The sequence below is a fragment of the Prinia subflava genome, chromosome 4 (assembly GCF_021018805.1).
Source record: "Prinia subflava isolate CZ2003 ecotype Zambia chromosome 4, Cam_Psub_1.2, whole genome shotgun sequence".
NCBI classification, from domain to species: domain Eukaryota; kingdom Metazoa; phylum Chordata; class Aves; order Passeriformes; family Cisticolidae; genus Prinia; species Prinia subflava.
Window position 1 is genome coordinate 18248879 of NC_086250.1, and position 12945 is coordinate 18261823.

Sequence of the window (12945 nt, forward strand, 5' to 3'; positions counted from 1 at the left end):
ATACACTTAGAAATTGAAACCTAATTAGTAGAAACTTCCCTCTTCAGCCTTTAGATCTGAAAAACCACTAGAAAATAGAGAGAAATGCATCTTTCATGTCAGAAATCAACATAAGAGGTGATAGTCTGACAAAGTGTGAGTAACAGTGTGAGGGCTGGTGAATGCTGGCTTTTGAAAGGGATCATCAAAAAACTGTTCCTGCTCCAGTTAGAACAGAAACAAAATACTGCTTAACTGTCCCATTTTCTCTTCAATAAATGTTATCTTCTGCTGAAGTGGAAAGTTGCCAACCTCAGCCTTGTTTAGGTGCAGTAAAGGAAAAGTCTTTTCACCAGATGTGGATCTCTTAAGATATTTTCGTTGATACATTTTGTTTGGGCTTAACATCTGTTTTACCAAAGCCTCTCAATCCCTGCTGTCATTGGTAAAGGTGCCTGAGATCTCTCTTAAGATCTCTTAGGATGTGATCTAGTTATGTAAAAAGGGCACACAAGAACAGGAGAGGAGCTCATCCCATCAACAGCTGTAAAATTTGGTAAGAGCAGACACATACACATGCATAGGAACTATAAACCTTTCTTCCTAGGAAAACCACTCCAGCTTACGCAGGCATAAATAAAATGATAGCTTCATAGCCATAGCTGGTGTAAATGTAGCACTTTCAGTGATCATTTCTGGATCCCTCTGCTCTTACAAGACTATAAAGCACTTCAGCAGTAGGAATTGGGGAGCTTTTTGTTTCCTTACTAGGTAATGTGTCAGACTGTGTTTTTTACGAGTTAGGTAACAAATGAGGGTGAAGCCTGTGCTTTGTCCTGGCATCCTTCTCAAGGGAAAGCAATCCCAACCTTCCCAAGCTCTATACCATTCAAAACTGGGTTGTTGAGCCTTCACAGGATGGTGACTGCATCTTCAAGTTCCTGCTGCGAGAGTGTTGGGGTGATTCTATTTCCAGACTGAACGGTAAACCTACACCTTTTATTTCAGAGTTTTGCATATTTACAGCTATCAAAAGCAGCCATAGACAGATGAAGATACCCAAATGGAGGACAAACAAATCTGATTTCAGTGTAATCTGTGTGTATTTGCCCCATTTTAACTGAGATGACCAAGCTGTAAGATTCCAGCCTTACAGTGGACCAAAGCACATTTCCTGTCAGTGATACATCTGTGTCATGTTTGACGCCTTATTCTGAAGGATACCTAAAATGCAATCCAGATTTAAGAACTCCCAAACATTTTGGTACACAACTGATGGGACTTTTACCAACAGCATTTACCGTATGTTTATTTTCAATGCTGCCTGCAACCCTGCTTAAATGAAGGAAAAAACACATTACAGGAGCACAGCATTTCACATATGTATTTTATGTATATAGTATTTCACATACATATTTTATGTATATAGTATTTCACATACATATTTCACATACCCAACTTTACCAGTTGGATAAATATTTTATCAGTTCTAGTTTTCCCAGTGAAAATAAACTCTGGTCACTGTTGTGAAGTCTGAACTTCGCTTGATCTTTCTTTTAGACCCAACAGTTCTGTTCTCAGTTCTCCACGCTTAGGAGGTATTTCAGGTATGCTCTATTAAAAACAGAGAAAGATATCAGTGTTGTGACAGAGGAAAAAATAAACTCCCAAAACAGTAAACGAGCTTACTTTGGAAGAGCACGACAGCTAAACTGATTTTACTACCCTCTTTTCTGAGCAGAATATAATCTCTACATGCAAAACACGTTAAAAATTATTACCTTTTTGTATTTAATTTATTTTAAAGTAGCAGAATACAATTAAAAAAAAAAACTAGATGAAAGGAAGATCAGACAGCTTGTTTTAAAGGAGGAAAGCTTCTTTTTGCCATTAAAGTGAGTTAGGTAGAGATATCCCTAGCACAGCTGAAGTTTCCACACATACTCCAGGTTATAGAAGAAAATGGTTTTCTGCTTCTGCAGCCCTGATTCAGAAATTAAGCACTGAAACTGGAGATAAAAATTTTTAAAAGTACCAGATAACATGACATTTCAAGAACTGCACCTCCTCAAAATTCATCATTTGATCACTGAATAAACATGTGTATTTTCCTGTAATGAAGGCTATGGTAGAGACTACTAAAACACATAAATTCTAATGCAGCTATCGATGACTGAAGCCTCATTGCTTAAATTTTGAGCTAACAGCTCAAGCATAGTAATTTTTAAAAACTTATTCCCATTTGAAGGTAGCCCAGAGAATTCAAAAACCTAAGAAGCATATGTGAGCAAGAAGATGAGAGAAAGCTTCCAAGCCAGGCCTCCCAAGAGGTTAAACCAAACCATCGTTATCCCTAAGCATATGGTCTGATTTAGAGTTTAGTTCTGTGACTATAATGTTGACAGCCTTGTCTGGCATAATTTCTAATGTCAACTCTTGGTCGCCTCCATTTCTGTTACCGGAGGAAACCAAGTCTATTTAAATCTAGTACAGCCCCTTCTCACCACTTTCGCACGCTCTGTTCAAAACCCGGCTTCCCCCAGCAGAGCCCTCTTCTGGACATATGGTACTCTGTCCAGACTGAGGCAACTCCCAGAGGGGTCACAGGGTTGGTAGGGTTGGAAGGGGCCTCTGGCGATTATCCCCTCCAAGCCCCCTGCCCGGCAGGAGCACCTGGAGCAGATCACACAGGAGCGCGTTCAGGCGGCTTTGGAGGCCAGAGAGGGAGACTCCGTGACCTCCCTGGGCAGCCTGTTCCAGTGCTCTGCCACCCTCAGCGGAAAGAAGTTCTTCATATTAAGGTGAGACTTCTCGTGGTTTATTTTATAGCCTTTGCTCCTCATCCTGTCGCTGGGCACCACTGAAAAGATTCTGGCACCATCCTCTGAGGTATTCATAAGCACTAAGGAGCTCCCCTCTCCCCTCTCCCCTCTCAGTCGTCTCTCCCCAGAGACGCTGCAGACCCTGCATCATTTTCGTGACCCTCCTCCGGACCCGCTCTTGCCACAAGACAAGTATCTCCTGGTCTTTCTTGTACTGAGGAGCCCAGACCCGACACAGAGAAGTCCTGGCGGCCCGGCCAATGCCTCTGTAGAGGCTGATCTCTGTCCACCGCCAGGCCGGAGACCTCTCCGAGGCACGGCCTCTCCAGCAGACCCTCCATCCCGCACACACGCCACCAGCGACCGGGACCCTCCGAGCACTTACAAGGTCAGGCCTGTAGTACCTGTGCACGACCTCGGCCCCCGCGAACATGGCCAGTATGCTGGCCGCCAGCGCCCGCAGGTAGGTGGGCCAGGGCACGCCGGCGGGCATGGCTGCGGGGGCGGGCCCTGTGCACGGACCGCGCCGGACGTGCGTCATCCCCGCCGCCGCCGGGAGAGGGACGGGATCAGGGAAGAGGGTGCGGAGGCCCGCCCTCGCCAGAGAGCATCGCGCCAGGCGGGTGAGTCGCGACACAGCGCCCGCACCGCGGCCCGGCCGCCCCCTCACGCCCCCCGCCCCTGCCGGCCGCGGCCCCGCCCCGCCCCGCGCCCCCATTGGCCGGCGCGGTCACGTGAGCGGGGCCGCCCGGAGGGTCGGGGGCGCGCGGGGGCGGCCGGCGGCGACAGGCGGCGACAGCGGCGGCCCCGGCGGCGCGCCCGGCATGGAGGGCCCGGAGCTGGGCAGGTACCGGCGGGCGCCCGCCCGGGCCTCGCGTGGGGACCGCCCGCTCTCCTTCTCCTTTCCCGCATCCCGCGGGGAGCCGGGGCCCGGCTGCGCCCCCTCCCCTTCCCCTGGGCACAAAGAGGGAGGGAAGGCGCTGCCGGGGCTCTGAGGCTCCCGGGCCCGCGGCTGGGGGAGCGCGGCCTTGGGCAGTGTGGGGCGCGATCGTGTCTCTGTCGCGAAGGGGTTTGGAAATTACTTAATAGCTGGTTTTGTTCCAGTGAACGTATCGTTTTCTTTACCTTATTGTTTTTTCCCCTTTGTTTTTAGCATGAACGGAAGGTGGGGGGGGAAGGAAAAAATCATGAACTGAAGGGAGGGGAGAGGAACAATTTACTACCTTTTCCTCGTGATACTGGAAGTACTTATTTAAATGTTCTATAATATATATACATTAATAGGAAAAGAAACAAACAAACAAAAGTATTTCTGAACCCACGCAAGAAGTCTGGCCTAAAATACATGGGAAACTTAGAGGTAGGGGAAGAACTTCACTCTCATTAGCAAGTGGTAAGAGGACTTGTTTGTGGTGCAAATTTTTTTCTCTATTCAAAGGGAATTTTATTCTCTTTACTAGAAGGAGAACTTCGTATACCTGTGAAATAAGAAGGTCTGTATTGCAAAACGAGATCTGGTCTTAGGTTAGATGCTTTCACATTTTTCTTACTCTGTTCTGGTCTGTATGATTAAGCTTTTATTACATTGTGAACTGGATTCTGCATGTCTCAGTCTCTCATCTGTTTCTCAATACAAAATCTACAGTTTTGTTTGGTTCATTAATTTGTATAAAACACAAGTGTTTTATACAAAATTGAACTCTTCCAGCAGAGGGTTTAAGGTATTCCCTGAACTCAGAAAATCTCCTGTAGCTTTGTTAGGCAACTGAGAGTCTGACAGACCTATGTTCATGTTTATTTTCCTTGTTTCAGGATAGATATTTGGGTTAAAATAAGCGGCTTGATCACAAGACTGTGGATTCTTATTGCATAAGACTGATTTACAGTGGGTTTCTTGAAAACCCAGTGTCTAGTAGGGAATGGTCCCTTCTTTTAAGAAATTTAAATCAGAATCATTTAGGTTGGATAAGACCTCTAAGCTCATTGAATCCAGCCATTAACCCAGCACTGCCAAGCCCACCACTAAACCCTGTGCATAAATTTACACATCTACAACATCTTTTAAATACCTCCAGGGTGGTCACTCAGACAGTTCCCTGGCAGCCTATTCCAGTAGTTAACCCTTTCCATGAAGAAATTTGTCATAATATCCAATCTAAACCTCCCCTGACACAACATGAGGTCATTTCCCCTTGTTTTGTCACTTGCTGAGACCAGCCCAGCTTCAGCCTCTTTCCAGGTGGTTGTGGAGAGTGATAAGGTCACCCCTGAGCTTCCTTTTCTCCAGGTAAACACCCCCAGCTCCCTCAGCTACTCCAGACCTTTCCCCAGATTTGTTGCCCTTCTCCAGACACGCTCCAGCACCTTCCTGTAGTGAGAGGCCCAAAGCTGAACACAGCACTCAAGATGTGGCGTCAGCAGTGCCAGATCCAGGGGGAAAATCCCTGCCCTGGTTCTGCTGGCCACACTATTGCTAATACAGGATGGTATTGGCCTTTTTGGACAAATATCTCTATATCAAAAAATTATTTGGTATTTTTAATTATAGCTCTGAGATGATAAAATTATTTCCTGAAAATCTACTGTTCACCAAGTCCCTTCTGTGTATTTTTAAAGCAGTAGAAGCTATGGACAAGAAGGTGGCTGCGTAGGTAGAAGGGAGTGACAGAATAAAGCAGAAATGGGTGTGAGGGCTGTATATGACTAATAGCTGTGAGGAGGGAGAGAGCTGTCTACTGAAGAATGTCTTTAGGCATAGAAGGAGACTGGAAGGATCTCTGTGTGTGAACACTTCCATGTGGAATAACTGCAGTACTTGTGTTGGGATCCAGTGTGTGACAGTGGGACAACATCTGCCCCACAGTTTGTTAAAGCTGTTTAATAATCTGCATAGTCACAAATGCTGTGTGTATTCTTAACGCTTTATAGCCTTGAATGAGTCATCCATTCTGTATCTTACCAGATCAAGCAACTGTCAGCACATTAAAATGATCTAAAATTTGGGAAACTTGTGGAAGTCCAGGGAGCTTTAGCTCAACATGAGTTTGTTGATTGGCAACAATCAACAGATAATTGTTGGTCTGTTTGATAGACAGTTCGCTTTGGAAATGTGTACTACATACAGTGTTTTTACAAAAAAAAACAGGGAGAACGCTCTACTCTTCCCTTACAAATGCTGTGTTAATTCCACATCATAGCAACCACAAGAGAACTGTGCTGTTAATGTAGGGGTTAACTGATATCACCTAAGCAGCCAGACTGCTTTGATGGTGTGGGTAGTTTAGTGCCTTGCTAACAGTCATCAGAGAATGTAAGTGCAGTACATGGCAGCCTTGATAAAGTTTGATGTTTACGTTCTGTTTGGTACCTCAGTAAGTTCCTAAATTGCTGATAAATTATTTCTCTCTTTCTCCCTCTCTCAGATACTACGCGTATCTTCAGCAAGCTCAAGCGTTTTACTCGTTTCCGTTCCACCAGATGATGACTGCAGTGCCCAGCATGGAAATGATGACTGAGCAGCCGACTCTAGAGGGCATTCCAGAGCCAAACGTTGCTCAGGAGCCTCCGAAAGGTAGCGTGACTGGGCTGTGCTGGTGAGCTGAAGAAGTGAGAGTGGTTGATTGGGGAAAAAATGTTGCTCTTAAACTGCTTCCTTGGACCTAGTGGATTTCCTTTTCTTGATGCTCACTGCAGAAGTATTGATTAGTTGTATTCCTTAAGAAATGTGTTCTAACAGACAACTAAAAAGACAGGAAGGAAACTCATGTGAATGTATGCACATTGCTCAGTCTCACACAATTATCTTGTTCCAAGAGAAGCAGATTTTTTTTCAATAGGTAAATGCATTATTTTAGCTGAAGTCATGGGTTTTAATATTCTGTTAGAGAAGGGGTTTTTTTAGATTCTGGCTTCAAAATACCAGTTTGGTTTTTTTAATTTTCTGCAAGAGAAGTACAGTATAATACTGTTTATTTGAAATATTTTTGTCTGAATGGTTGCTTAGTTTGTTGTAGTAATCACAGGTAGGGAATTGGTTACTAAGAATTGTTTAGTTTAGCTTATTTAAATAAATATGAACTGTTGGGAAGTGACACTCTTCTACTGCTCAATATTATTAATGAACATAAAGAGAGCAATCTCTGGTCATGGCCAAGTGCCTGTGCTGCCCAAATCTCTAAACTTTTAAGAGCCAGAAGATGAGGAAGCTTCAGGTGTGTTGTTTAAATTAATGAATTTTGAAGGTAGATTTACCTCTTTGATTTCTCTCTGTGTATATACACTTAACTGAATCTATTTGAATATCTGTGCTGCAACATTGGAAATGTACAAAAAAAAGTTGTTATATGTTTCAGAAGTTAAAAAAGGGGGAAGGAAAAGAAAAGCCAAAGCAACTGAGCCAAAGCAACCCAAAAAGCCTGCTGCTAAAAAAGAAAAACCAGCCAAGTCAAAAGGCAAACAAGAAAAGATCACAGATACTTTTAAAGTCAAAAGAAAAGTGGACCGTTTTAATGGTGTATCTGAAGCTGAACTTCTGACCAAGACTTTGCCTGATATTTTGACCTTTGATCTGGACATCGTGATAGTAAGTAACTTAGAGTTACAAGATTAGGTAGAAAAGTCTTGCATTTACTTGTTATGATTTACATTCTTTCTGCTTACTCATCTATATTGCTTATATGGCAAGATCTAAGATAAAGTACATAAACTATTTCCTGTGTGTAGAGCTGCTTTGCATTTTGTTAAAGCCACAGTAACTTAATCCTAATTTCTGAGAAGCCTAAGGCTTCTGTTTAGTACAGATTCATACAGAGCCCATAAGTCAGTGCTTTATTTCCTGGAAGCTCTGCAGCCTCTGAGCTGCTCTCTTGACCTTGCACATCTAAACGAGGCACTGCTGCAAAATTGTCAGTTATTTTTAAATAAGGATGGAAGATGCCATTAATACATTTTTGTTTATTAACAGTAACTTAGAATTGAATAAGCATCCTTACTGTTACCTGATTAAATTCTTGACTAGCAAGCTATGTTGTCATTGTTAAAATGGACTGGTATCTTTGTAGATTGGCATAAACCCTGGCCTGATGGCAGCTTACAAAGGACATCATTACCCAGGACCTGGAAACCATTTTTGTACGTTTTTGTTTTCCTTTCTTCTTTTAGCATTTGCAGAACTTTGTTAGAACTTGTGGAATGTTAATTAAGGTCGTTTGGTTTTTGTTTTTCTCCTGGGTTTTGGTTTGTTGGGTGGTTGTTTTTCTTCAGAGAGGGATTTTTATATACTAAATATGAGTTCAAGACAGAGGGCTCTGTCAGAGAGGCCCAGCGCAAGGAGAAGCAATGACAAGACTGTCAAAGAAATCTGACACATTGTATTTGCCACATTCTTTCCCCCCCAAATCCTTGTTGATCACTGCTTAAGGGAATCACAAAATCTAAAGCTCTGTGCTGAGCTTTTAGAATAAAAGGCTGGTTTCCAGGATCATGATGAGGAATTCCTGTTCACTAGGGCCTTTCTGCCCTCTTGCAGGAGGTAAAGCAATGTTGGCTGTTTTAAACCTTTCTGGATAGGGCAGTAGTCTTCCCACATGAACTGATACTTTGTTAAAATAGATTCTTCCTTTAGCATTGTGGTACTCCAATGGTCCAGTGGAATTTTTTTATTTTGTTTTCTTTTCCTTGGAAAAAGGCAAATGAATATCTGCCTTCCTACTTGACAGGGAAGTGTCTGTTCATGTCTGGTCTAAGTAATGAACAGCTGAACCACATGGATGACCACACCTTGCCACATAAATATGGGATTGGATTTACAAACATGGTTGAAAGGACAACACCTGGAAGCAAAGACCTCTCCAGGTAAGACAACAAAGGGAAATATCAGACTTGTTAATGAATTAATAGTTGTGATTATAATTTTGAGTACTTTGTCTTTTAGCAAAGAATTTCGGGAAGGAGGGCGAATTCTGATGCAGAAGCTACAGAAGTATAAACCTCGTATAGCAGCTTTTAATGGAAAATGTGAGAACTTTTACTTTTAAATGAAACTTTTTCTGTCAGTAGCTTTTCTTTTTTCCACTTACCCTATATTTTCATTTTAGGTATTTATGAAATTTTTAGTAAAGAAGTTTTTGGAATTAGAGTTAAGAACTTGGAATTTGGGCTGCAGCCACACAAAGTGCCAGATACAGAAACTGTAAGTATTGAGACTGAGAAACAAAACTAGGACACTCCATTTTGATTATTTAAAAACTAGTGACATCTTAGGCCTTGCATACACTTAGGATAACACCAGTTTGACCAAAGTACAAGAGGTGTGAAAGGTTTTTACTTAGATAGAGAAAGGGGAGTGGTGCAGTTTTCGGACATGTCCTTACTGCAGCTTCTTCAGACTTGCAGACTTCATTGGAGAAATTGCATGTTATGTTTATAGGTTGGTGCATTCTCTGAGGACTACCTAAAATACAAGCAACACATTGCCTGCTTTTATGATAATTTTCATCTGATCCCCTGGGTATTTGTATTCCTGGATTTTGATACTGACCATGACCATGCAGTGCCCCAGTGTGGGGGAGAGAGCAGCAAGTCCATCCGTGTGCCACTGCACCCTTCAGCACTACTGGATCTGGGCTTGCCCAAGCGCTTCCGTCACACTGGATCTCCTGAAGCTGATCTGCAGTTTGAAGTTAAACTGGATGCTTAAGATAAAACAAGCAATTTGATGAAGAGTGCATTAGTCATAGACCTCTAGTACTGGAAAATATCTCAAGAGACCAGCTATGTATCATTAGAAATTGGTTTGTTTAATGTGTTCTTATAAACAAGTTAAAGCAAAGGCAATTACGTGACTTGCCAAGGCAGCTTATTCTAAAGCTTCATCACCTTGTCAGTTCAAAAGTTTGGATTGTTTTTCTTCTTATTTCTATCCTCAATTACTAGTGCTGGAAGTTTCAGCTGCCTTTCTCTAAAAGTGGAAGTGTTGCCATTAGAGCCTGAAGAATCATTGGATAAAGTGCTTGCTCCTTAAGTAGCTCTTAAGGACTTCTGCAGCAGATGTATTTGTAAGAAGGATAAATAATCCCCTTTACTGGTACTTGTTCATAAAGGCTGTATGGTAATAGAAGTATTGAATACAGTTTGTTTTTCCTGAACTAACTTGATATCTTTAGTTAGGGCTGTTGGCAGAGATAGAAACACTGAAGCTGGCTCCAACCACACTAACAACAATTTTCACAGCCTGTCATATGTCATGCAGATGCACTTAACCAAGAAGCCAGGCTAATTAACCTGTGCTGCCTCCCTCACTGGTCTGGGCTCTTTGCATGCTGTCACGTACTCCTCTATGCCCTGGCTCAGAGCTCTGCTTGTTCAGGGAGTTCTGGAGTGTGTTCTGCTCTCTTTTAATATACACGGGTACTGCTTCTCCTGCAACACATAAATAACTGGTGAAAATTGTGCTCACTTAGCAGCTGGTAATCAGCCCCTGTCTTCAGGGAAAGACAGATGGCTGGCCAAGAAAAATGAAAACTCATTGTAGCCCTTTCCACAATCACCTGTGGCATTAGCTGGAAGTTTGTACAAATGGTTAAAACAGTGAGCTTAACTGTTAAGTTGTTCTGAATTGACCAAGTATTAAGTCATAGCTTGGGGATCAGTAATGCTGTTTTTCTTGCTCTTTGTCTCAAGCTCTGCTACGTTATGCCATCATCCAGTGCAAGATGTGCTCAGTTTCCTCGAGCACAAGATAAAGTTCATTATTACATTAAGCTGAAAGACTTAAGGGATCAACTGAAAGGCATTGCACCCAACACGGAGGTCCAGGAGGTGCAGTACACGTTTGACTTGCAACTTGCACAAGGTATTGTTGTTATTTTGTTAATGCTTCATTAAAATGTAATGTAGTGTACAATACTAGCAGCTTCCCAAGCAGAAAGAAATAAAGAATTTAATAGGGTGTGGGGGGCAGATGTGATTCTCTAAACTGTGTGGTATAGAATTACAGATTCCTTTCTCTTTTGTACAGTCTAAATTATCTAAGGAGAGCAGGGATTATCTTTTAGAATTTGTGGCCGATTTTCAAATGTTTTCTGCTAAAAGTGCTCTTTGATGATTTTTATTCTAAATATTAATGCTTGAGCTGTTCTGTTTCTGCAGAGGATGCTAAAAAGATGGCTGTCAAAGAAGAAAAGTATGACCCAGGCTATGAAGCAGCGTATGGAGGAGCTTACTGTGACCGTGCACCGTATGACCCTGAGCAGTGCAGCCTGTCTTCAAATGGAGCTGGTAAAGTGCTTGTGGCATTCAGCCTGCAGCCACTGCTGGGGAGCAGAGCGCCCGTGGTGTGAAGTGCCTTTCCAAACGGGGGTTTCTGTTTGTTAGCAGGGAGCAGCGCGCAGTTCTGCGAAGGGGCGTCCTTCGGCGGCGTTCCCAACGGACAGTGGGTGGCACAGCCCTTTGCAGAGCAGATTCCAGGCTTCAGCACCAGCGTGACACCGGAGGAGGAGGGGAGCAGCGCGTAGGAGCTGCTCCTTCTGGGCTATGCACACGTGCTGCAGTTTTAATGCAGTCATCAAGATTGGTACCTCGGTTCTCCAACTGAAGCATCTCAATAGTATTTTATCTCCCCTAGTTATTTTATTATAGCCCAAAGTAAGTGTGTGGTAGGCTAAATCAATGAACTAGATAATTTTAAGGAACTGTCCAAACTTTTTTTAAAAAAAAAGTTAGCCCTTTTTTGTATATGAGTTTTATATTTAATGTATGCCATTTCTTGCAGTTTTTGACAAATTGCTTTCTCATTTGTGAAGATTTCTTTGGGGTAGTAATTTTATTCCATAAATGCTAACATGGTAGGAACAGCAGCAGTATACTTTTTACTGATGCCTCAATATTTGGATATCTCAGAATACTTTTATATCCAGAAGGGAAAAGTGAAAGTGTACCCTTACCTTGTGTGAAGCGGTGTTTTTAATCATGCACAGTGAAGGAAATTGTGCTTTTTAAGCCTGCCTTTTACCGTCTTAAAAAGTGTAGAAAGTTTTGTTCTGCAGCTGTGAGTGCTTGGTGGGATGAGAGAGCTCTGTCCATTCAGTGAGTGAACCATATTCAGGATGAAGGGAGTGAAGACGTCATCTCAAGTCACAACACTGGGGAAGAAAATTTGTGTCACAGAGCACACGGCCTAAATATTCTAGCTGAGCTGTCTTAGGATAAGGTTTGCCTACCGCTCTGTCTCTTTTCCCCTTAAATTCCAATGTAAGGAACTGGAATTCCTTTTAAAAAAAGCAAAAACAAACAGCAGTGGTAGTTCTTGAATTCTGTGGCATTTAAACTCCATCATTTCCATGAAGCTGATCTCTTCACCTGACCTTTAGCAGGAGATAACCCCTTTGAACGTGACAGAATTAAAACACTGCATTCTCTTTAAAATTCATGTACAGCTATGTTATTTATATCACATGCATTTAGCACAGGGTGAAATTGATTTGCAAGTTAGCAGTTTTTAACATTAAATTTTCTTTAATCTGTAGGACCTTAGAGGGTGTTATCTTTATTCCACTTAAAAGTTAAAAACTGTTTTTAACAAGAACAGCTGTTCCATGAATAAGAAGTTGTCTGTAGAAACTGTAACTCTTCTGAGGAACTTGCCTAAATGATACACATTTTTGACCAATATTAGTAACTGAGAAAAAAAATGAGATTCCATCCTGGTGCCTAACTCTCATCTTCTTTCTCTCTTTTACCATGTGAGGAAAAGATGAAGTAAAAGCAATAAGCTGATCAAAACACTAAAGTTTTGATGATCTTATGACGGTGCTTCACATACTTGAAAACAGACACAAACAGTATCTCCACACTCCATGCTGGTCAGAGATTCCTGTGCCAGTGTGATTTATCCTCTCCTCACAGCTCTTGACAGTTGTCAATTGTAACTGGTTAGGGTAGGTTCTAATCCTGCTGTAACACCTCTTACAGACATCACACACTGTCAACCTGTTGTGAGGCAGGCATGATGTTTACAGTTTCTTCCCAAATTATGTGGCTTAATTCTGAGAATCTTAAATCAAGTGAGTGTGCATTATGATTCTGATTGTGTTTATTAGCTGCAGCATAAAGCTGTTCCACATATTGTCAGAAAGGTATAGGACTT

The 12945-nt window shown here is 42.4% G+C and overlaps 2 protein-coding genes across 3 annotated transcripts; one reads left to right on the forward strand and one right to left on the reverse strand.

The window, feature by feature from the left end:
* Positions 1-1352: 1352 nt before the first annotated feature.
* On the reverse strand, positions 1353-3342 carry LOC134549769 (ubiquinol-cytochrome-c reductase complex assembly factor 6). The gene is made up of 2 exons (XM_063395718.1): positions 3187-3342; positions 1353-1593 (listed from the first exon to the last, which is right to left on the reverse strand). Exons 1-2 carry the CDS (start codon positions 3340-3342, stop codon positions 1498-1500), a joined length of 252 nt encoding a protein of 83 aa, XP_063251788.1. The 3' UTR covers positions 1353-1497.
* Positions 3293-11316, forward strand: TDG (thymine DNA glycosylase). Of its 2 annotated transcripts, none has more exons than XM_063395712.1 (10): positions 3293-3648; positions 6224-6372; positions 7154-7383; positions 7862-7931; positions 8519-8654; positions 8734-8816; positions 8897-8991; positions 10482-10653; positions 10950-11078; positions 11175-11316. In XM_063395712.1, the coding sequence occupies exons 1-10, from the start codon at positions 3293-3295 to the stop codon at positions 11312-11314; spliced, it is 1560 nt and encodes a 519-aa protein (XP_063251782.1). In that variant the 3' UTR covers positions 11315-11316. The 2 variants fall into 2 exon arrangements, with proteins under 2 accessions (XP_063251782.1, XP_063251783.1); XM_063395713.1 differs by having other exon boundaries at positions 11178-11316.
* The last annotated feature ends 1629 nt before the right edge of the window (positions 11317-12945 follow it).

Bases quoted from the DNA above. Each gene is read 5' to 3' on its own strand.
- TDG (XM_063395712.1), top strand. From the start codon at position 3,293: ATGGCTGCGGGGGCGGGCCCTGTGCACGGACCGCGCCGGACGTGCGTC. The intron at 3,649-6,223 runs GTACCGGCGGGC...TCCCTCTCTCAG, and splicing joins GAGGGCCCGGAGCTGGGCAG to ATACTACGCGTATCTTCAGC. The intron at 8,817-8,896 runs GTGAGAACTTTT...TTTTCATTTTAG, and splicing joins AGCAGCTTTTAATGGAAAAT to GTATTTATGAAATTTTTAGT.
- LOC134549769 (XM_063395718.1), bottom strand. From the start codon at position 3,342: ATGACGCACGTCCGGCGCGGTCCGTGCACAGGGCCCGCCCCCGCAGCC. The intron at 1,594-3,186 runs GTAAGTGCTCGG...TGTTTTTAATAG, and splicing joins GGTACTACAGGCCTGACCTT to AGCATACCTGAAATACCTCC.